The 25,708-nt window shown below is 42.6% G+C and overlaps 1 protein-coding gene across 1 annotated transcript in view; it reads right to left on the minus strand.

The window, feature by feature from the left end:
* Positions 1-25,708, minus strand: part of LOC129840288 (neural cell adhesion molecule 2-like) — a gene marked incomplete in the record, with an annotated part of 385,919 nt that overhangs the window by 90,498 nt on the left and 269,713 nt on the right. Inside the window, 1 exon segment of the mRNA XM_055908054.1 lies at positions 3,055-3,261. Coding sequence (XP_055764029.1) covers positions 3,055-3,261 — 207 coding nt within the window.

A 25,708-nucleotide genomic window follows, 5' to 3' on the forward strand; every position in this document is an offset into this window, starting at 1 on the left:
CAGTCCCTTTAATTCCCCTACCCTCCTCTCTCTCATTCTCTCCCTATCCTTCCCTCACCACCTCACTCTCAAATTCACTCACCCCTCTCTCTCCAGCTTTCTCTCACCCCTCTCTCTCCAGCTTTCTCTCTCTTTCGCCATCCATTTAATTCCCTCACTTCCTTTCTCTCACACCTCCTCTCTCTCCATCCCCCAGTTCTCTCCCTGGGATTCAAACACATTGTTGTACTTGTTTTCATTTCCCGTATCCTTTGTCGTTACCCTGCTCGACAAGAAAATCAGCAAGAAAAACAAATCCTCTCGTGTAACAGTCTACCGCTCGCTTGACACCGTCAAATTGGTAACACGGTGAGAATTTCTCTTCAGTCATTGCCCACATAGCTGCAAGGGCAACTGTCAAAGTGGGGTGACAAGCCAATTTTCTTGGAGCTCCCTCAGGTGGGACATGGACTGCCTCCACTGTCTCCTATCTGAAGTGGATCTCTGTTGGCCGGTGCTGGAAACTCTATACCTGTCAATTACTCAGCAGTGCAGATAATTATAGTCTTTTATCCGTAAGCTATAATAAAGCTATAATTTGAGTTTGAATATGGATAGCTTTCGTCAGTTTGTGAGTCGTGATGCACGAACACATACAGTGGGGCAAAAAAGTATTTAGTCAGCCACCAATTGCGCAAGTTCTCCCACTTAAAAAGATGAGAGAGGCCTGTAATTTTCATTATAGGTACACTTCAAATGTGACAGACAAAATGAGAAAACAAAATCCAGAAAATCACATTGTAGAATTTTTTATGAATTTATTTGCAAATTATGGTGGAAAATAAGTATTTGGTCACCTACAAACAAGCAAGATTTCTGGCTCTCACAGACCTGTAACTTCTTCTTTAAGAGGCTCCTCTGTCCTCCACTCGTTACCTGTATTAATCGCACCTGTTTGAACTTGTTATCAGTATAAAAGACACCTGTCCACAACCTCAAACAGTCACACTCCAAACTCTACTATGGCCAAGACCAAAGAGCTGTCAAAGGACACCAGAAACAAAATTGTAGACCTGCACCAGGCTGGGAAGACTGAATCTGCAATAGGTAAGCAGCTTGGTTTGAAGAAATCAACTGTGGGAGCAATTGTTAGGAAATGGAAGACATACAAGACCACTGATAATCTCCCTCGATCTGAGGCTCCACGCAAGAACTCACCCCGTGGGGTCAAAAATGATCACAAGAACCATTCTAGTGAATGACCTTCAGAGAGCTGGGACCAAAGTAACAAAGCCTACCATCAGTAACACACTACGCTGCCAGGGACTCAAATTCTGCAGTGCCAGACGTGTCCCCCTGCTTAAGCCAGTACATGTCCATGCCCGTCTGAAGTTTGCTAGAGAGCATTTGGATTATCCAGAAGAAGATTGGGAGAATGTCATATGGTCAGAAGAAACCAAAATATAACTTTTTGGTAAAAACTCAACTCGTCGTGTTTGGAGGACAAAGAATGCTGAGTTGCATCCAAATAACACCATACCTACTGTGAAGCATGGGGGTGGAAACATCATGCTTTTGGGGCTGTTTTTCTGCAAAGGGACCAGGACGACTGATCCGTGTAAAAGAAAGAATGAATGGGGCCATGTATCGTGAGATTTTGAGTGAAAACCTCCTTCCATCAGCAAGGGCATTGAAGATGAAACGTGGCTGGGTCTTTCAGCATGACAATGATCCCAAACACACCGCCCGGGCAACGAAGGAGTGGCTTCGTAAGAAGCATTTCAAGGTCCTGGAGTGGCCTAGCCAGTCTCCAGATCTCAACCCCGTAGAAAATCTTTGGAGGGAGTTGAAAGTCCGTGTTGCCCATCAACAGCCCCAAAACATCACTGCACTAGAGGAGATCTGCATGGAAGAATGGGCCAAAATACCAGCAACAGTGTGTAAAAACCTTGTGAAGACTTACAGAAAACGTTTGACTTCTATCATTGCCAACAAAGGGTATATAACAAAGTATTGAGAAACTTTTGTTATTGACCAAATACTTATTTTCCACCATAATTTGCAAATAAATTCATTAAAAATCCTACAATGTGATTTTCTGGATTTCTTTTCTCATTTTGTCTGTCATAGTTGAAGTGTACGTACCTATGCTGAAAATTACAGGCCTCTCTCATCTTTTTAAGTGGGAGAACTTGCACAATTGCTGGCTGACTAAATACTTTTTTGCCCCACTGTATAATAATGTCAAGATGTGTGCACGTGTGTGTGCGGAACATCACGCCTCACAAATGGTCATGTACAGCACATTTAAAGCGGCTTCCATTTTTCATAACATGTGGTGTTAATCACAAGAAGATCATGTTCGGTATCACCTCAGATGGGTGCTGGGTACTTTACACGCCTGCTCAAGCCCTTCAGGTGACTATCTCCCTGTTACTTCTCATACTTACTGAACACACAGAGCTGAACGGTGGCTGACTGATGTTGTCATGGATACGGCTGCCAAGCTGTGGTGCGTGAGAGAGGAGGTCAGAGGAGGTAGGGGGACTTGTGGAGCGGGTGCGAAAGGTAAGCACACTCTAGAGGGGTGTGTGTGGGTGCGTGCGCACGTGTGTGTGTGTGTTGAGGTGTGCGTGGGCATGCCTGTGTGCATGCGTACACACACACACAGTACACACACTACACCGGTGATCCACATCAAGCGTCTGCCAGATGGCTACCAGCGGCAGAACTCCTCCGTGTATCACGTCCCATTAACGGCCACAGAAGATTCCCTCTCCCATACGATTAGAGCCTGCCTCCGTCGCCGACACACATTCAGTACTATCCATCACACACACCGCCAGACCCAGCGAACATTCATTACACTCTTTAATGGGCAAGTGGGTACGGCGGTGCAATGGAATGTAAATATGGTGCATCTTTATGATCTAACAGAGGAGACGGCGATGCGTTCAACTCATGTCTTTGTATGTCTGAAGGACCGCTACAGAGGCTGGAATGGATACAGAGGGAATGCAGAGAGTGTGGTGTGTGTGTTCTTCTCTGTTACATATGCATGTAAGTGACACTCACGGTACATCTCCAGCACCATGGTGGCCTCCTGCGTCTGTCCCTGGGCGTCGGTGGTCTGGCAGCGATAGATGCCCGCGTCCTCCACTACAGCGTTGTAGATGGTCAGCCTGGAGCTGTCCTCACCGGTGTGCAGGGCCACACGCTGGGACGACACGATGCGCTCCCCCTGGGGGTTAAACCACTCCAACTTCACCGGCTCGCCGATCACTGGGGAGGGGGAGAGAGAACATATAGGTAACATCAAGGAACTGTATAAAGGACCAAGCCAAGCAGTAGACTCTAGAGCAGTATTTCCCAAACCTCCCCTTGAGTACCCCACCATTAGTTCCACTTATATATTCATAAGCACACCTGAAATAAATGGTAGACTAATCAGCTCTTTTTCAACATGGGAAAGTTATGCTTCTTTGAAATTTGATAAACGTGTTATCCCACTTCAGAGACAAGTAGCAGAAAATGGAGTTGAATGATTTTCACACTTTCTAGAGCATTGGTGCCCAGGGCGTCGATCGCGTTCGACGGCGAACTTCTTTCTAGTAGACCGCATAAACCTTTTCAAAATATATTTTTGCAATTCACAGCGTTACCATCGAGCCTGCTTAAAAATAATAAGTTCCACAGTTCTGAAGCACCGTAAGCTTTGCTCACAGGTTAGCTTCTTTCTTGAATATTATCGCACAGCCAAAATAAAATAAATAAAAACTGCTTGATTTACATCAAATGGGACCAACTATAGTTGCTACATTTGTTTTCCAAACTGTCGCTACCATAGCAACCATCTACAGTTAGTCCGTTTCCGTTTCCACGCTAGTGAGACCTACAACAGACCTGTAACAGAATATTATTTGTTGTTCCAGTGCTATTAGTTTTGTTAAAAAAAAATTGTGAAGTTGCAGTTACGTTTTTAATATGAGTGCTGGACCAAGCCACAAGAAACCGAAAATATACCAATTTCACAGTGAGTGGAAGGAAGATTATTTTTTTCACCACAACAAATTCAAAATGTGTGTGTCTGATCTGCCATTCAAACATTGCTAAGAAGGGAAATGTCAAGAGGCATTTCAAAACTGTTCACAGGAAATATGAAAGTGACTTTCCAGCTAAAAGTGAACTACAGAAGAGAAAAGTAAAAGAGTTGAAGTCACAACTAGCTGCCCAAAAATCGATATTTACAAAGCCAAGCTCAAAATCAAAGGCAGCCACGATTGCATCATATCGGGTGAGTCGCATACTAGCAAAGCACAAGAAACTGTTCCAGGATGGAGAAATGGTAAAAGAGGCCTTATTAGAGACAGCAGAATCATTGTTTGATGATTTCAAAAGTAAATCAGAAATTATTTCCACTATTAAGAATGCTCAGCTATCCAGGAATATGTTTTTGTTTCAGTGCCCTCCATCTCCTCTAACCGAAGCTAATTGTATGGCTTTTTTCTATAAATAATGTCAAATGAACAGCAGTACAGAAAGACTCATGTAAAGGTGAAATTACAGAGGAGGAACTTCTTGATACAGTTAAAGCCTTTAAGTCCTGTTTTGATATACTCAGAGGACCGTTAAAAGCATGTTTTAACCACTCCTATGTAAATGGTAGATTATCAGACATTTAACAAGGTCTGATTTCATCATTACTGAAACAGGATACAAATGGGAAATATAAAGACCCAGTCCGTAAAATAAATGTGTGTAGTGTTGTGATGCAAATATTCTAGCAAAATGTATAGCACATAGAATTAAAAAGGTATTGTCAGACATTATTCATTCTAAATCAGACAGTTTTTTTTTACATGGGCGATACATTGGAGATAATATGAGGCAAGTACTGGAAACAACAGAACGATATAAAAAAATAAACTGGGAAACCAGGCCTGCTATTCATAGCGTACAAAGAAAAGGCTTTTGATAAAGTACAACTGGAGTTTATATATTAATGCCTCGAACATTTCAATTTTGGAGAATCTCTTATAAAATGGGTTAAAATAATGTATAGTAACCCTAGGTGTAAAATAACAATAATGGCTACATCTCAGAAAGTGTTAAACTGTCCACTATCGGCATATCTACAGTTCAAGTCGAAAGTTTACACACACTTAGGTTGGAGTCATTAAAACTCGTTTTTCAACCACTCCACAAATTTCTTGTTACAAAACTATAGTTTTGGCAAGTCGGTTAGGACATCTACTTTGTGCGTGACAGAAGTCATTTCTCCAACAATTGTTTACAGACAGATTATTTGTCACGGCCGTCAACAGAAGTAGACCAAGGTGCATCGTTGTGAGCGTACATAATCCTTTATTTATTATGATGCCGACAAAAACAATAAACAATCCAAAACAACCGTGAAGCTAAAGGGCTATGTGCCACAAACAAAGTTAACTACCCACACTGAAAGGCGGGAAAAAGGGATACCTAAGTATGGTTCCCAATCAGAGACAACGATAGACAGCTGTCCCTGATTGAGAACCATACCCGGCCAAAACATAGAAATAAAGAAACATAGAAAACGAAACATAGAATGCCCACCCCAAATCACACCCTGACCAGAACAAATAGAGACATAAAAAGGCTCTCTAAGGTCAGGGCGTGACAGTACCCTCCTCACAAAGGTGCGTACCCCGGCCGCAAAACCTGAGGGTAGGGTCTGGGTGGGCATCTATCCGCGGTGGCGGCTCAGGTGCGGGACGCAGCCTTGCTGCGGGCCCCGGACTGGGGACCCTCGTTGCGAGCCCCGGACTGGAGGCCGTCTCTGGAGGCTCCGGACTGGAGGCTTCGTGCCATGAATCATCACTGGAGGCTTCGTGCCATGGATCATCACTGGAGGCTTCTTGCCATGGATCATCACTGGAGTGAGGCCGAAGAACACCATCCCAAATATGATGCACAGGGGTGGCAGCATCATGTTGTGGGGGTGCTTTTTTGTAGGAGGGACTGTTGCACTTCACAAAATAGATGGCATCATGAGGAGAGAAAATGATGTGGAAATATTAATGCAACATCTCAAGACATCAGTCAGGAAGTTAAAGCTTGGTCGCAAATGGGTCTTCCAAATGGAAAATGACCCCAAGCATACGTCCAAAGTTGTGGCAAAATGGCTTAAGGACAACAAAGTCAAGGTATTGGAGTGGCCCTCACAAAGCCCTGAGCTCAATACTATAGAAAATTTGTGGGCAGAACTGAAAAAGCGTGTGTGAGCAAGGAGGCCTACAAACCTGACTCAGTCACACCAGTTCTGTCAGGAGGAACTTATCGTGGGAAGCTTGTGGAAGGTTACCTGAAACATTTGATCCAAGTTCACCAATTTAAAGGCAATGCTACCAAATACTAATTGAGTGTATGTAAACTTCTGACCCACTGGGAATGTGATGAAAGAAAGAAAATTTGAAATAAATCATTCTCTACTGTTATTCTGACATTTCACATCCTCACTGACCTAAGACAGGACATTTTACTAGGATTAAATGTCAGGAATTGTGAAAAACTGAGTTTTATATGTATTTGGGTAAGGTGTATGTAAACTTCTGACTTCAACTGTATTTACTATGGCCATCGAAATGTTAGCTATTAAAATCTGATCCAACATTAATATCAAGGGATTAGAAATACAGGGCTTAAAAACAAAGGTTTCATTGTACGCTGATGATTCATGTTCTTTTAAATCGACAACTTGGATCCCTCCACAGCCTCAGAGGATCTAGAACATTTTTCTAACCTCTCTGGATTACAACCAAAATATTATAAGTGTACTATATTACATATTGGATCATAAAAATATACTACTTTTACTTTACTGTGTAGTTTACCAATAAAATGGTCTGATGGTGATGTAGAATAAAAAATGTATGATCTCACTCCAATACATTTTAATAGAAAGGTAGCAAAAATAGATAAGATCTTGCTGCCATGGAAAGGTAAATACCTTTAAAGTTGTTTATTATATGAGAAAAAAAATATTCAATTTTATTTGGAATGGCAAGCCAGACAAAATTAAATGGGCCTATTTATATAATGAATATGAATTTGGAGGGCAGAAATTATTAAATATTAAAGCATTAGAACTCTCACTAAAGGCTTCAGTTATGCAAAAGTTATATTTAAATCCAAACTGATTCTCTAGCAAATTAGTAAGAATGTCTCAACCCATGTTCAACAAAGGCTTTTTTCTCTTTATTCAGATTACAACCTCTCACTTTCAGTTATTTGAAAAGTAAATAATATCTCAAATATCGTTATTTTTAAAACAAGCCATAGAAAGTCGTTTGCAATTTCACTTAATCCACCAATTTTTTTTTTTACAAATAATACAAAAAATATTGTGGTTAAACTCAAATATACTAAATACTAACTGATAAAATAGGTATAATCTTTGTAAATTATATCATAAATACGACTGGTGGAGTTGTCATACATGTAGCTAACCAAAGCTAACCAAAATAGCTAACCAAAATTACAACCAACTAATTGCAGCATAACCGCAAATATGGAAGAGGAAAGTGGAAGGGGGAAAAGTAAGGAACTTGTCTGTCGGTTCTGCATTAAAGTCCATAATTGGTTAAAGAAAATTGTGAGAAATAAAAAAAGTATACCAGCTTCATTTAAGGACCCAAAAATTGGCAGCCGTGCCATATAGATTGCAAAATAGAAGGGAAGAGATTTTTGACGTACCAATTCCATTTCACATGGTTTATTAACTGATACGCAAGACCATGGTGGATTCAAAACTTATTATACAGAATTCTTGCAACCAACAGAATGTTATTTACATGGGAGATACAACCTTCCCATCTCTGCATATTTTGCTGCGGAGAGGCAGAATCATGAGATCATTTGTTTTGGTACTGTCCATTTGTAGCCTGTTTTTGGTCACAGGTCCAGGAATGGCTGAAGAATTGCAACATTTACCTGGAGCTAACCCTGCAGATAGCACAACTGGGCGATCTGAAAAGTCAAAGTCAATCAATCAATAATATTATAATACTTTTAGCAAAAAATAAATAAATCTATGTACAATCTGTAGGAACAACGAGAATAGAAAGGTTCAGAACTTTTGTGAAACATCACAGTACAGTTGAAAAATATATGTCAAATAGAAATCCAATATGGGTGGTGTTAAGCGAAAGATGGGAGGGGTTGAATGGAGCTGAAGGTTGGGACTAATAACAAGATAACTAATGTAAAACATACTGTGCCTGTAAAACATAAAGAAGTTAAGATTTTTTTTTGAAAGAGCACAAACAGTTTGAAATATATGGCAAATCAAACCGGATGGACATGGGAGAGGTTGAGGGTAGAGGAAGGACAAGAGTTAAAAACAAACAAAATAAAACGATTGTAAAAAAGATGTATGAAGTATGTATAAGCTGGAAATACAGGCTTAAGCGTTGTTGTTCACTAGTTTGCTCCAATTGTGGGAGGGGTGGTAGGGTTGGAAAGTAATAAAGGAAATATATAAAAAAGGTGAGTATGAACACTACCGTTCAAAAGTTTGGGGTCACTTAGAATCGTCCTTGTTTTTGAAAGAAAAGCACAGTTTTGTCCATTAAAATATCATCAAATTGATCAGAAATGCAGTGTGGACATTTTTAAGGTTGTAAATGACTATTGTAGCTGGTAACAACTGAATTTTAATGGTATATCTACATAGGCGTAGAGAGGCCCATTATCAGCAACCATCACTCCTGTGTTCCAATGGAACAATGTGTTAGCTAATCCAAGTTTATCATTTTAAAAGACAAATTGATCATTAGAAAACCCTTTTTTAATTATGTTAGCACAACTGAAAAATGTTGTCCTGATAAAGAAGCAATAGAACTGGCCTTCTTTAGACTAGTTGAGTATCTGGAGTGTTAGCATTTGTGGGTTCGATTACGGGCTCAAAATCGCCAGAAACAAAGGACTTTCTTCTGAAACTTATCAGTCTATTCTTGTTCTGAGAAATGAAGGCTATTCCATGTGAGAAATTGCCAAGAAACTGAAGATCTCGTACAACGCTGTGTAGTCCTCCATTCAGAGAACAGCGCAAACTGGCCCTAACCAGAATAGAAAGAGGAGTGGGAGGCCTCGGTGCACAACCAAGCAAGAGGGCAAGTACATTAGAGTGTACAGTTTGAGAAACGATGCCTCACAAGTCCTCAACCGGCAGCTTCATTAAATAGTACCCACAAACACCAGTCTCAACGTCAACAGTGAAGAGGTGACTCCGGGATGCTGGCCTTCTAGGCAGAGTTCCTCTGTCCAGTGCCTGTGTTCTTTTGCCCATCTTAATCTTTTATTGGCCAGTCTGAGATATGTTTTTTTCTTCACAACTCTGCCTCTGACACCACCTGGTATAAAGGTCCTGGATGGCAGGAAGATTGGCCCCAGTGATGTACTGGGCCGCACGCACTACCCTCTGTAGTGCCTTGCGGTCGGAGGCCGAGTAGTTGCCATACCAGGCAGTGATGCAACCAGTCAGGATGCTCTCGCCGGTGCAGCTGTATAACTTTGAGGATCTAAGGACCCATGCCAAATCTTTTCAGTCTCCTGAGGGGGAATAGGTTTTGTTGTGCCCTTTTCACGACTGTCCTGGTGTGCTTGGAAAATGTTAGTTTGTTGGTGATGTGGACACCAAGGAACTTGAAGCTCGACTACAACTGTCGATGAGAATGGGGGCCTGCTCGGTCCTCCTTTTCCTGTAGTCCAAAATCATCTCCTTTGTCTTGATTATGTTGAGGGAGAGGTTGTTGTCCTGGCACTGGTCTCTGACCTCCTCCCTATAGGCTGTCTCGTCGTTGTTGGTGATCAGGCCTACCAATGTTCTGTCATCGGCAAACTTAATGATGGTGTTCGAGTCGTGCCTGGCCATGCAGTCATGAGTGAACAGGGAGTACAGGACGGGACTGAGCACACACCCCTGAGGGCCCCCGTGTTGAGGATCAGCGTGGTGGATGTGTTGTTACCTACCCTTACCACCAGGGGGCGGCCCGTGATTCTAGGGTTTCTGGGATAATGGTGTTGATGTGATCCATGACCAGCCTTTCAAAGAACTTCATGTTACAGACGTGAGTGCTATGGGTTGGTAGTCATTTAGGCAGGTTACTTTAGTGTTCTTGGGCACAAGGACTAAGGTGGTCTGCTTGAAACATGTTGGTATTACAGACTCAGACAGGGAGAGGTTGAAAATGTCAGTGAAGACACTTGCCAGTGGTCAGCGCATACTCAGAGTGCACGTCCTGGCAATCCGTCTGGCCCTGCGGCCTTGTGAATGTTGATCTGTTTAAAGGTCTTACTCACATCAGCTAGAGAGCGTGATCACACCGTAATGCAGAACAGCTGATGCTCTCATGCATGCTTCAGTGTTACTTGCCTAGAAGCGAGCATATAAGTAATTCAGCTCGTCTTGTAGGCTCGTGTCACTGGACAGCATGCGGCTGTGCTTCCCTTTGTAGTCTGTAATAGTTTGGAAGCCTGGCCACATCCAATGAGCGTCATAGCCAGTGTATTACGATTCAATCTTAGTCCTGCATTGATGCTTTGCCTGCGTGATGGTTCGTCAGAGGACATAGCAGGATTTCTTATAAGCTTCCGGGTTAGAGTCCCGCTCCTTGAAAGTGGCAGCTCTAATCTTTAGCTCAGTGCAGATGTTGCCTGTAAATGGATAACTTCTGGTTGGGGTATGTACAGTTAAAGTTGGACATTTACATACACCTTAGCCTAATACATTTAAACTCAGTTTTCACAATTCCTGACATTTAATCTGAGTTAAAAAAAAAACTGTCTTAGGTCAGTTAGGATCACCACTTTATTTTAAGAATGTGAAATGTCAGAATAATAGTAGAGAGAATTATTTATTTCAGCTTTAATTTCTTTCATCACATTCCCAGTGGGTCAGAAGTTTACATACTAATTGAGTGTATTTGGTAGCACTGCCTTTATTTGGTAGCACTGCCTTTAAATTGTTTAACTTGGGTCAAATGTTTTGGCCCATTCCTCCTGACAGAGCTGGTGCAACTGAGTCAGGTGTGTAAGCCTCCTTGCTCACACACACTTTTTCAGTTCTGCCCAGAAATGTTCTATAGGATTGAGGTCAGGGCTTTGTGATGGCCACTCCAATACCTTGACTTTGTTGTCTTTAAGCCATTTTGCCACAATTTTGGAAGTATGCTTGGTGTCATTGTCCATTTGGAAGACCCATTGCGACCAAGCTTTAACTTCCTGACTGATTTCTTGAGATGTTGCTTTAATATATCCACATCATTTTCCTGCATCATGATGCCATCTATTTTGTGAAGTGCACCAGTCCTTCCTGCAGCAAAGCACCCCCACAACATGATTCTGCCACCCCGGTGCATCACGGTTGGGATGGTGTTCTTTGGCTTGGAAGCCTCCCCCTTTATCATCCAAACATAACGATGGTCTTCATGGCCAAACAGTTATATTCTTGTTTCATCAGACCAGAGGACATTTCTCCAAAAAGTACGATCTTCGCCCCCATGTGCAGTTGCAAAACATAGTCTGGCTTTTTTATGGCGGTTTTGGAGCAGTGGCTTCTTCCTTGCTGAGCGGCCTTTCAGGTTATGTCGAAATAGGACTCATTTTACTGTGGATATAGATACTTTTGTACCTGTTTACTCCAGCATCTTCACAATGTCCTTTGCTGTTGTTGGGGATTCATTTGCACTTTTCACACCACAGTACGTTCATCTCAACGAGACAGAACGCGTCTCCTTCCTGAGCGGTATGACGGCTGTGTGGTCCCATGGTGTTTATACTTGCGAACTATTGTTTCTACAGATGAACATTGTACCTTCAGGCGTTTGGAAATTGCTACCAAGGATGAATCAGACTTGTGGAGGTCTTGATTTTCCCATGATGTCAAGCAAAGAGGCACTGAGTTTCAAGGTAGGGCTTGAAATACATCCACAGGTACCCCTACAATTGACTCAAATGATGTCAATTAGCCTATCAGAAGCTTCTAAAGCCATGACATTTTCTGGAATTTTCCAAGCTGTTTAAAAGGCACAGTCAACTTAGTGCATGTAAACTTCTGACCAACCGGAATTGTGATACAGTGAAATAATCTGTATGTAAACATTTGTTGGAAAAATTACTTGTGTCATGCACAAAGTAGATGTCCTAACCGACTTGCCAAAACTATAGTTTGTTAACAAGACATTTGTGGAGTGTTTGAAAAACGAGTTTCAACGACTCCAACCTAAGTGTATGTAAACTTCGACTTCAACTGTACATGTACAGATTATCTCAAGTATTCTGTACCCCGCACACTGACTCAGTACCCGTGCCCCCTGTATATAGTCTCGTATTGTTATTCTTATTGTGTTACTTTTTATTATTACTTTTTATTTTAGTCTACTTGGTAAATATTTTCTTCTTCTTGAACTGCACTGTTGGTTAAGGGCTTGTAAGGAAGCATTTCACGGTAAAGTCTACACTTGTTGTATTCGGCGCATGTGACAAATAACGTTTGATTTCATTTGTTTTGATTCGACCGCGGCAGCTGTAGCTGGGGAAATTTTTTATGAACTGACTTGTTGGAAAGGTGGCATCCTATGAGGGTGCCACATTGAAAGTTACTAAGCTCTTCAGTAAGGCCATTATACTGCCAATGTTTGTCTATGGAGATTGAATGGCGGTGTGCTTGATTTTATACACCTGTTAGCAACAGGTGTGGCTGAAATATCCGAATCCACTCATTTTAAGGGGTGTCCACATACTTTTGTATAGAGTCGAGGCCAAAAGTTTTGAGAATGACACAAATATTAATTTCCACAAAGTTTGCTGCTTCAGTGTCTTTAGATATTTTTGTCAGATGTTACTATGGAATACTGAAGTATAAATACAAGCATTTCATAAGTGTCAAATGCTTTTATTGACAATTACATTTAGTTGATGCAAAGAGTCAATATTTGCAGTGTTGACCCTTCTTTTTCAAGACCTCTGCAATCCGCCCTGGCATGCTGTCAATTAACTTCTGGGCCACATCCTGATTGACGGCAGCCCATTCTTGCATAATCAATGCTTGAAGTTTATCCGAATTTGTGGGTTTTTGTTTGTCCACCCGCCTCTTGAGGATTGACCACAAGTTCTCAATGGGACTATGGTCTGGGGAGTTTCCTGGCCATGGACCCAAAATATCGATGTTTTGTTCCCCGAGCCACTTAGGTATCACTTTTGCCTTATGGCAAGGTGCTCCATCATGCTGGAAAAGCATTGTTCGTCACCAAACTATTCCTGGATAGTAGGGAGAAGTTGCTCTCTGAGGATGTTGTCACGGTCGTTATACTGAATGGATCAAGGCGCAGCGTGTGTAGAGTTCCACATCATTTTTTATAAATGAAAATCACCAAAACAAATACAGACAGAAACGAAACGTGAAGCAAATGCAATGCTAACAGGCACTACACAAAAACAAGAACCCACAAAGCACAATGGCTGCCTAAATATGATCCCCAATCAGAGATAACGATAAACAGCTGCCTCTGATTGGGAACCATACCAGGCCAACATAGACATATATATATATATTCACCTAGATAACCCACCCTAGTCACACCCTGACCTAACCAACATAGAGAATAAAAAGCTCTCTATGGTCAGGGCGTGACAGTACCCCCCCCCCACCCCCCCAAAGGTGCGGACTCCGACCGCAAAACCTGACTCAATAGGGGAGGGTCCGGGTGGGCATTTACCGTCGGGGGCGGCTCCGGTGCGGGGAGAAGTACCCACTCCGCTTGCGGATATGTCATTTTCAATGGCGGATCTGGTGCGGGGATCATCGCCGGAAGCTCTGGACCGTGGATCGTCGCCGGAGGAACCGGACCGTGGACCGTCTCAGGAGGTTGTTTTTCCCTCGCTGCCTCCGCCTGTTTCCATGGCAGGCTTCTGTCTCCTGCCATGATTTCTTCCCACGTCCAGGATGTCCTCCACTCCTGGCTTTCCTCCCAGGCCCAGGATCCCTGCTCCTCCTGGGCACGATGCTTGGTCCGTGGGTGGTGGGATCTTCGGTCACGATCGTTATACTGAATGGACCAAGGCGCAGCGTGCGTAGAGTTCCACATAATTTTAATAAATTAAAATCACCAAAACAAATACAGACAGAAACTAAACGTAAATCAAATGCAATGCTAACAGGCACTACACAAAAACAACATCCCACAAAGCACAAGGGGAAAATGGCTCCCTAAATATGATCCCCAATCAGAGACAACGATAAACAGCTGCCTCTGATTGGGAACCATACCAGGCCAACATAGATATATATATATTCACCTTGATAATCGACCCTAGTCACACCCCGACCTAACCAACATAGAGAATAAAAAGCTCTCTATGGTCAGGGCGTGACAGATGTGTTGGTACCATTCTTTATTCATGGCTGTGACCTTAGGCAAAATTGTGAGTGAGCCCACTCCCTTGGCTGAGAAGCAACCCCACACATGAATGGTCTCAGGATGCTTTACTGTTGGCATGACACAGGACTGATGGTAGCGCTCACCTTGTCTTCTCCGGACAAGCTTTTTTCCGGATGCCCCAAACAATCGGAAAGGGGATTCATCAGAGAAAATGATTTTGCCCCAGTCTTCAACAGTCCAATCCCTGTACCCTTTGCAGAATATCAGTCTGTCCCTTGATGTTTTTCCTGGAGAGAAGTGGCTTTGCTGCCCTTCTTGACACCACGCCATCCTCCAAAAGTCTTTGCCTCACTGTGCGTGCAGATGCACTCACACCTGCCTGCTGCCATTCCTGAGCAAGCTCTGTACTGGTGGTGCCCCGATCCCGCAGCTGAATCAACTTTAGGAGACGGTCCTGGTGCTTGCTGGACTTTCTTGGGTGCCCTGAAGCCTTCTTCACAACAATTGAACCGCTCTCCTTGAAGTTCTTGATGATCCGATAAATTGTTGATTTAGGTGCAATCTTACTGGCAGCAATATCCTTGCCTGTGAAGCCTTTTTTGTGCAAAGCAATGATGATGGCACGTGTTTCCTTGCAGATAACCATGGTTGACAGAGGAAGAACAATGATTCCAAGCACCACCCTCCTTTTGAAGCTTCCAGTCTGTTATTTGAACTCAATCACCATGACAGAGTGATCTCCAGCCTTGTCCTCGTCAACACTCACACCTGTGTTAACGAGAGAATCACTGACATGTCAGCTGGTCCTTTTGTGGGCAGGGCTGAAATGCAGTGGACATGTTTTTTTGTGATTCAATTCATTTGCATGGCAAAGAGGGACTTTGCAATTAATTGCAATTCATCTGAACACTCTTCATAACATTCTGGAGTATATGCAAATTGCCATCATACAAACTGAGGCAGCAGACTGTGTAAATTAATATGTGTCATTCTCAAAACTTTTGGCCACGACTGTATATAGTGCTTGTGATATCACATATAGCAAAAAGGAAAGACGTGTAAGGATGAGGATATCAGTCCAATAACAACTATTTCTGACAGTGGGTCAGATGTGACAAGGTTTTCCCTTAATTAGCTACCATTTCCATACACATAGCCTCATCTGGCAAAATATATTCATATTTATTCACTGACCTGCGAAGCGGCATAACCTTTAATATATTAGTGAATTACATACAATTATCAAGATATCAATATTTAAATTGCCATCTAACAGTCAAACATTAAAGCTTCACTGTGTAACTAAGTGTTTATGGAGACCTCTGGCAATATTTTTTCTAGATTTGAACATGATATCCCAGAAACCCTAGCTCTCATTGGTAGTCGCCGCTGGGATGACGTCTCTTCAACATCCACCCTGAGACTTTGTGGCTGTATTATCTAGTGGAAAGCCAGTATAGTCATTTTGTGGCTGTGGTAACTAGTGACAACCCAAGTCTGGAAATTTGAGACCAGATTGAAGACAACTCGATTCCATTTTAGTAACAATGTGTTCAGAAAAGGTAATAATACTGTTATACACCGGCTATAATTCTCATTTTTAGATTGTAATAACAAATACTCACGTTAGCAATGTCAAGGAGTCATGGCTAGACGGTTGTGTAGAGGCTGGCTGAGATGAAGGTAAGTAAATCATTACAGGCTAAATTGCAAGAGCTGTCCTTTGAAGAAACGGGTGAGTTAGTGGAGCTGGTCGCTTCCCGTCTACCTGGATTTATTTTTTTACATCACAATCAGTTGTGTTGATACAAGATAGGGGTGGTATACAGAAGATAGCCCTATTTGGAAAAATACCATGTCCATATTATGGCAAGAACAGCTCAAATGAGTGCAGTCGCAAAAACCATCAAGTGCTATGATGAAACTGTCTCTCATGAGGACCGCCACAGGAAAAGAAGACCCAGAGTCACCTCTGCTGCAGAGGATACGTTCATTAGAGTTACCAGCCTCAGAAATTGCAGCCCAAATAAATGCTTCACAGAGTTCAAGTAACAGACACATCTCAACATCAACTGTTCACAGGAGACTGCGTGAATCAGCCCTTCATGGTCAGACTGCTGCAAAGAAACAACTACTAAAGGACACCAATAAGAAGAAGAGACTTGCTTGGGACAAGAAACACGAGCAATAGACATTAGACCGGTGGAAATCTGTCCTTTTGGTCTGTTGAGTCCAAATTTGAGATTTTTGTTTTTTAACCACAGTGTCTTTCTGGGATGCAGAGTAGGATGATCCCCACGAGTGTATTTCCCACCTTGAAGTATGGAGGAGGAGGTGTGATGGTGTGGGAGTGTTTTGTTGGTGACACTGTCAGTGATTTACTTAGAATTCAAAGCACACTTAACCAGCCATGGCTACCACAGCATTCTGCAGCGATACGCCATCCCCATCTGGTTTGTGCTTAGCGGGACTATTATTTGTTTTTCAACAGGACAATGACCCAACAAAGGGTGGCTACTTTGTAGAATCTAAAATATAGTTTGATTGGTTTAACACTTTTTTGGTTACTACATGATTCCATATGTGTTATTTCATAGTTTGTGTCTTCACTATTATTCTACAATGTAGAAAATAGTAAAAATAAAGAAAAACCCCTGTCCAAACTTTTGACTGGTACTGTAGATGTAATCCTTTTCAGTTTTCAATGCCTAGGCCATTCACCTTTGAGACGTAATATTGCAGTCTTTTTTAGCTGAAATATATTAGATTTAGTGAGTATTTTGTCTATAGAATTTCATTACTATCAGTGCTGAACATTAGTGTTAACATACTGAGTGTACAAAACATTAAGGACACCTTCCTAATATTCCTTCTTAATATTGAGTTGCACCCCCCCCTTTTGCCCTCTGAACAGCCTCAATTCAATTGGGTCATTGACTCTACAAGGTGTCCAACGTTCCACTGTGATGCCGGCCCATGTTGACTCCATGCTTCCCACAGTTGTTTCAAGTTGGCTGGATGTCCTTTGGTTGGTGGACCGTTCTTGATACACACGGGAAACTGTTGAACATGAAAAACTCTGCAGTGTTGCAGTTCTTGACACAAACTGGTGCACCTGGCACCTCGTTCGAAGGCACTTCAATCTTTCGTCTTGACCATTCACCCTCTGAAGGGCACACAATTCATGTCTCAATTGTCTCGAGGCTTAACAATCCTTCTTTAACCTGTCTCCTCTCCTTCATCTACACTGATTGAAGTGGATTTAAGTGACATCAATAAAGGGTCATAGATTTCACCTGGATTCACCTGGTCAGTCTGTCATAGAAAGAGCAGGTGTTCTTAATGTTTTGTATACTCAGTGTATGTTGAAAATATAACATCAATAACAAGTACTATATTGTGATGAGTTCTAGTAAATTGTAATTTTAGGGTTTTATGTCATACAAATCTTTTTCACAACCGATAGGTAAACTAACACGTACATGTTGCCCTCCGCGTTATCCACGGCAGGACGATGGTTATAGTGCTGCTAGTAGGGTTCTAGTGTCATAGACTGTAGGAACTGAGTACGTTTTAAAATTATTATTTTTTATTTCCCCTTTATTTAACCAGGTAGGCCAGTTGAGAACAAGTTCTCATTTACAACTGCGACCTGGCCAAAATAAAGCAAAGCAGTGTGACACAAACAACACAGAGTCACACATGGGATAAACAAACATACATGTGATTCTAGAAGGATTTACAGCTCAGATGTAGACCTAGATAAGGGTTGGCCCACTCCAGTCCTCGGGGCCTGATTAGTGTCACACTTTTGCCTCGGCCCCAGGGAACACACCTGACTCCAATAATCAACAAATCATGATCTTCATTTTAGAATGCAATTAGTTTAATCAGCTGTGTTTGCTAGGGATGGGGAAAAAGTGTGACAGCACTGCGACCGCAGGGGACTGGAGTTGCCAATCCCTGACCTAGATAGACAACAAATCAAACATGCCCCATCAATCCTAATCTGGATTACAATTTTACCATTTGGCAGAATTGCCTTTGATGACCATCAGTCTTAGATTTCCAGGCTAAATAATACATTCAGTTTAGGATGAAGGGAGTAAGTATTTTTTTCATCATTGGATAATAAGGTCATTTGGCAGAATGAAGAACTAATGTTTCCAATCATTGAAAATAATTTCATTTTACAGTTTTATACACTCAATAAATGTGTATCTTTTGGGCTAGGTTTGTCTACATCTCAACCGCACATCTCAAATGGGGAATATCAGTAATCTGTGTGTGTAACATCTGCTTCCAACTCACACTCATACACGTAGATCCCCTCAACGCAGGTCACTTTCCAGCCCACTTTCCAGCTCACACTCTCACACACATAAAGTATATCCCCTGAACGCAGCTCACTCTCCAGATCCCAATCAACTGAATTCTGATCACCTTTTCACACACCTGTATGTCATTATCACACTATTTAGTTCAGTTCTTTGCACCACATCACTGTGAGGTATTGTTTGTTTGTGACGCATGTCTTTCGGAGCGCTGTGTTTCCAGTAATGTACGCCTCCCCGTGTATGATAGTTTTTGCCTGCCTCACTGACTTTGCCTATTACCTGCCTGTACCTTAGCCTAATGGATTTCCTGTTACTCACCTATTTCCTGATCTCCCGGACAACGTTACTAGCCTTTTCCCTGCCTGTACTGTTGCCTTTTGGACACCCTGTGTATGACCTGCGACCTGCCCCTGGACCCAGCTCCCTTCCTCCTCCTGTGGTCCATCACATTAAACACCTGCTGCGCCCTGCACTTGAAACCAGCTCTCTGTCTACCTCGTCTTCATTACACTGTGCTGTAGGCTAATGTTGCGATAGTATCTATGTAATCAACACTCAAAGTAAATCCTAGGTAGTTAATTTTCCAACACAGCATAGCTACATAGATGCCTAAATTCTGTTCCAATACTCGACAATGATGGAGCTGGAGTTGAAGTCAATTTATTATTTCAGGTTCAAAGCTTTGACGTCAAGTAATGAAGCCCAGTTCAGATCCAACAGCCGACATGAGACAAGACATAAACACTATCCAGTTTTAGAATGTTGTGTTGCACAACAGCTGACTAAAGAAAGGGGATTCAGTTGGCACCGTTCAAAAGGTAACTCTTTCCAATCGTGTGATGGAAACTTTTAAACAAAGTGGCCACTTGCTGTAGCAAGGTATTGTAGAAGACAAGTGTCATGCACACATGCACCAGAAACAGGGTACATTGACTTCTCAGATAAATATCAGCATGCTAGGCTAGCTATGTGCAGCAAAATAGCGAGTTAGAATTTGACTTGGCAAGCCTAGTTATCTGCTTGGCAAAACACAGAAGGTTAGTTATTTGATTAGCTAAATGTATCCGTCTCTTCGCAAGCTACATGTTGAATCTTGGAAACTCCAGCCGACGACATGAGACCATCTAAAAGTAGACCTTTCAGACCCAACAACCTGTTGCGTCCTCTCATCTTATGCGCATCTGAACTGGGCTTTATGATCATGTGTATCCTGTGCCAGTAGTTTGAAGTAGCTAGCCAATATCAGCATGGCTTTAGGAGCACAGATATCTGAAATATAACAAGGTCAAGTAACGTTATCTATACACATCATTTAGCCAGATTGTTACGACTAAACCGTAATTTCACCTTATATCTATTAAGATATATTATCTAGTTTACTTTTTCAGCAGGGAAAATGCCAACTCTGGAAGGTTTTGAATCCCTTCAACTCTTAGTTTTCTCCACTGCGCGAATGCGAATCTGAGGTTAACTCTCATCTCGGCCCAGGCTCTATCGCTTACCCTTTTCACCAGTCTGCTTTCTAAAGTTCTGTTTCTTTGGCTTAGAGTACATATCTAATTTGAGCCAGTTTGCTACAGCAGGATAATAATCCTGCAGCATCATGAAATGTGAATTATTATGTGGATTATATTTAATGGACATTTTTCATAAGGTAAATGAAGCCGGAAATTACAAACTTCAAAAGCCTTTTTAAACCTGAAATAAACAACAAGTTTTGCATTTCTCCAGCAACAGGGAGATCAAATTAAGATCCTATATCTGTAGCTGCTGCTGGGTCAGGTCGTTTGCCCCTCGAATCAGCCATGTCTGTCAGCTAACTAGCTCCGCTAGCAAAGTGTGAACATGAGCTCAACTAGCTAGCTATCATACTGAGAGCCGGTGTGTTCATTAGCTGATTATGCGCAGCGAATTAATACTCCGGCTCTCAGGCAAGCTTGATTAATGTTAGAATAAAGTATTGCACAATCCTGTTACTGTTGTGTCACATTGGATGACCACTAGCAACTTATTAGAGCTTTTGAGCCTAAAACCTCCCAAAAAGTTACATATTGCAGGTATATTCTAGCATTAATCTAATCCCAAAATTTCTTTAATGCATTTTAAAATAGATATAAAATGATCAAATACGTACTGTATGCAGACAAGGATAAACAGAAAAGGCACATATCTCAAAAGGCGTGCCACTGCCATGGTACTGTTTATAATTACAGTTAAATGCTTCTCTGCAGGGGAGAGGAACCAATATAGTCAGGCTGAAATGAAGTGGCTATTGCAGTCCCTTGAAATGTGTATTATTGTGTGGATGTGCCCCTTGATGGGTGGGTACTAAAATTAGACACCTACTCGTGTCACACACACACACACACACACACACACACACACACACACACACACACACACACACGTCTTGACTAATTGATTCAGCTTTACTGGGAGAGGCCAGGCGAGTCGGGAGATATGTGTGTGTGGTGGCACATAGTATGTATTGCACAGTGGATGGTGCTACAGTGGCTTGCGAAAGTATTCACCCCCCTGGAATTTTTCCTATTTTGTTGCCTTACAACCTGGAATTCAAATAGATTTTTGGGGGGTTTGTATCATTTGATTTACACAACATTCCTACCACTTTGAAGATGAAAAATCTTTTTTATTGTGAAAAATAAAATATATATCTATACAGAAAACTTGAGCGTGTATAACTAGTCAACCCCCCCCCCCCAGAGTCAATACTTTGTAGAGCCACCTTTTGCAGCAATTACAGCTGCAAGTCTCTTGAGGTATGTCTCTATAAGCTTGGCACATCTAGCCACTGGGATTTTTGCCCATTCTTCAAGGCAAAACTGCTCCAGCTTCTTCAAGTTGGATGGGTTCTGCTGGTGTACAGCAATCTTTAAGTCATACCACAGATTCTCAATTGGATTGAGGTTGGGCCTTTGACTAGGCCATTCCAAGACATTTAAATGTTTCTCTTTAAACCACTCAAGTGTTGCTTTAGCAGTATGCTTAGGGTCATTGTCCTACTGGAAGGTGAACCTCTGTCCCAGTCTGAAATCTCTGGAGGACAAACAGGTTTCCCTTAATAATTTCCCTGTATTTAGCGCCATCCATCGTTCCTTCAATTCTGACCAGTATCCCAGTCCCTGCCGATAAATAACATCCCCACAGCATGATGCTGCCACCACCATGCTTCACTGTGGGGATGGTGTTCTCGGGCTGGCTGAGAAGAGGTGTTGCATTTGCGCCAGACATAGCGTTTTCCTTGACGGCCAAAAAGTTACATTTTAGTCTCATCTGACCAAAGTACCTTCTTCCATATGTTTGGGGAGTCTCCCACATGTCTTTTGTCGAACACCAAACGTGATTGCAGATTTTCTTTCAGCAATGGCTTTTTGTCTGGCCACTCTTCTGTAAAGCCCAGCTCTGTGGAGTGTAGGCTTAAATTGGTCCTATGGACAGATATTCCAATCTCCGCTGTGGAGCTTTGCAGCACCTTCAGGGTTATCTTTGGTCTCTTTGTTGCCTCTCTGATTAATGCCCTCCTTGTTTGGTCCGTGATTTTTTGTGGGCGGCCCTCTCTTGGCAAGTTTGTTGTGGTGCATATTCTTTACATGTTTTAATAATGGATTTAATGGTGCTCTGTGGGATGTTCAAAGTTTCAAATATTTTTTTTCATAACCCAACCCTGATCTTTACTTCTCCACTACTTTGTTCCTGACCTGTTTGGAGAGCTCCTTGGTCTTCATGGTGTCGCTTGCTTGGCAGTGCCCCTTGCTTTGTGGTGTTGCAGACTCCGGGGCCTTTCAGAAAAGGTTTATATATACTGAGATCATGTGACAGATCATGTGACACTTAGATTGCACACAGGTGGACTTTATTTAACTAATTATGTGACTTCTGAAGGTAATTGGTTGCACCAGATCTTATTAAGGGGCTTCATAGCAAAGGGGGGGAATACATATGCACACACCACTTTTGTTTATTTATTTATTTTTTGAAAGAAGTTCTTTTTTTCATTTCACTTCACCAATTTTGACTAATTTGTGTATGTCCATTACATGAAATCCCAAAAAATATATATATTTAAATTGCAGGTTGTTATCCAACAAAATAGGATAAATGCCAAGGGAGGATGAATACTTTTGAAAGGCACTGTAAGTGGAGGACGGCTCATAGTAATGTCCGGAACTGCGCAAATGGAATGGCATCAAACACACGGAAACCATGAGCCCGTCCTCCCCAATTAAGGTGCCACCAACCTCCTGTGGTATAGCAGAAACGAGAAAAAGTGTGTGTGTGTGACGAGAAAGAGTATGTATAGTAGTGTGTGTGTGTGTGTGTGTGTGTGTGTGTGTGTGTGTGTGTGTGTGTGTGTGTGTGTGTGTGTGTGTGTGTGTGTGTGTGTGTGTGTGTGAGAGGTGGCAGACCTGAGGTGGTGTTGAGGCTCAGTAATAAACATGTTTAGTGGAGAGAGAGACAGGGGGAACTCTAGGAAATCAATTTACAATCAGTGATATGTTCTCTCTCTCGCTCTCTCTCTCTCTCTCATAAGGCATGGATAAAAGAGTTGAAGGGTGAAATAGAGGGCAGCTTAGGATCCCAGTAATACTCTATTATATTACAGTATTACATCCTTTGCGAAAGCATGAATGTATATATGCATTCCAAATTAACCCAGTTGGTTAATTGCAATATTTCATTAGATATAAATAGATTACTTTGATTATTTGTGTTTTTGTGTAGATGTGTGTGTCCCTGTGTGTGTACATGTGTGCTTATGTACACCCATATTTTTGTTTAATGAAATATCTATAAATCAGTAACCATAGAGCATATCCCATACATACTTACTGTATATCTCTATCATCTTTCTATCCTCACATATACAATATATGTCTTTGATACGATTAGACCATTAGAGAACTGTTCCTGCCCTTTCACGGTCGGTGACACAGTGGAGTCTTCTGAGGTTTTTCCCAGAATGCCTCAGTGTCGGTGTCAGCGGGGCACACGTTCAGGGACCACTTCGCACACACCACACAAGGTTGGTGGCATCTTAATTGGGGAGGACGGGCTCGTGGTAATGGCTGGAGCGGAATTAGTGGAATGGTATCAAATACATCAAACAATTGGTTTCTACGTTCACTCCGTTCCAGCCATTATTATGAGCCGTCCTCCCCTCTACTGACACACACACACGCACACAGGTACATGCACACACTCTCAGAGAATACTTCAGGACACTGGGAGTCATCCAAAGAGTCAACAAACATGAGACAATTACTGCTCCTTCAGTGGTTCTCTTTCTCACTCTCGCTCTGCCTAACTAACTCCTTCTCGCTCTTACTCTGTATGTGTGAGTGCGTGCTTGTTTATGTACGCTTGTGTGCTTGTTCACTGTATCCATGCAGGTGTGTGTATGTATGAACTGCCTTGGCTGTGAAAGGAGAACTGAAAGGTCACTGCACCTCCTGGCAATGAATTGATCCTCAGTCATTGAGGCCAGTGGAGGAGGGATATGCTATAAAGCTTCCATTATCCAGCATCCTCTATATTGTCTGCAGAAGGATCTGTTGAGCTAACATGAGGTGCAAGGATTGTCTGAAGGCGGGGACACTGGTAAAACACCACACGAGGTTGTTCTATGTGTATGTCTCTGGGAGAGGTATTCACCTGAAGTAAAACATATTTTGACATGTCAGCCAACCAGCATGTGGTTCAAGTGGAACTCGAGCCAGAGTGGAGCACTGAGAGGCACCACTTAGAAATGACATCTGATTAAACACTGACAGAACTCTAAAATACTATTTTTAATAGTGAAAAATGGCAAGCAAATAAACCGTGCAGTTTGCTGGATGTGTTTAACTATACTTATGGGGAACAGAGGTCCTGACAAGAATAGTAAACAGAATTGTTTTGACCAACTGGGGACATTATGTTAGTCCCCAGTTGGTCAAATGCTAGGGGCTTTAGGGCTAAGGTTAAGATTTATAATTAGTGTCAGGGTTATAATTAGGTTTAGGGACAGGTTTAGGGAAAATAGGATATTGAATGGGACTGAATTGTGGGACCCCGCAAGGTTAGTTATAGAAGACTGTGTGTGTGCGTGCGTGCGTGCGTGCGTGCGTGCGTTTGTTTTAGGGTTAAGGTTAGGGTTAGGGAAAATAGGATTTTGAATGGGTCTGAAAATGTGTCCCCACATGGTTAGTTATTGTAGACTGTGTGTATGTGTGTGTGTGTGCCTCTGTTTTCTCCTCACCCTTTCTCCCCATTCTCCAACCCACCCCTCTCTCTCTCTCTCCCATCCCTCTTCTCTGATCCTACCCATTTATCCCCCACTTTCACCCCATCCTTCTCCCTGCCCCACACCTTCCTGTTCCTATGCTCTTCTCTCCTTACCATGTTTCTCTCACCCTACCTCTCCCCACCCTTTTCCCCCTGCCCATCTCCCCACACTTCTCACTCCATCTTTCTCCCTGCCACTCTCCTCACCCATATCTCCCTCCACCCACCACCCTCTGTTCCTGACCTCTCTGTCCATAAGCCTCCGTAAGCCTCCTCACCATCTCCACCCCACCCCTCACTCCCCCCGCCGCCCTCAACACCCTCAGCCATTCCTTCTCCCTGCCCTTTTCCTCCCGGTCCCTCTGCGGTTAGCTCCATGGTGCTCTGTGCTGGCAGGAGAAGACAGGGACAGCAAAACCAGAACCAAAGCACTGTCAGCCCACACTACCCCTCTACAGCACACTACCCCTCTACAGAGCTGCAGGCCCTTGGCTTGGGGCCCGTGGTCATAGACTCCCCCCAAACAGGGGCGGATAGGGCAGGATCTGCAACAGGTTGGGATGGGCAAGGGGTTGGGTGAAGGCTGGGGGATTGGGGAGAGGGTTGAAACCATTGGTTGGGAGGGATGGTTGTGTGGGATGGGAGGCAACCATGTCACCCAAACAACAGTTCCATCCACCTCCATCC

Source organism: Salvelinus fontinalis, chromosome 41 (assembly GCF_029448725.1).
Source record: "Salvelinus fontinalis isolate EN_2023a chromosome 41, ASM2944872v1, whole genome shotgun sequence".
Taxonomy (NCBI): Eukaryota; Metazoa; Chordata; class Actinopteri; order Salmoniformes; family Salmonidae; genus Salvelinus; species Salvelinus fontinalis.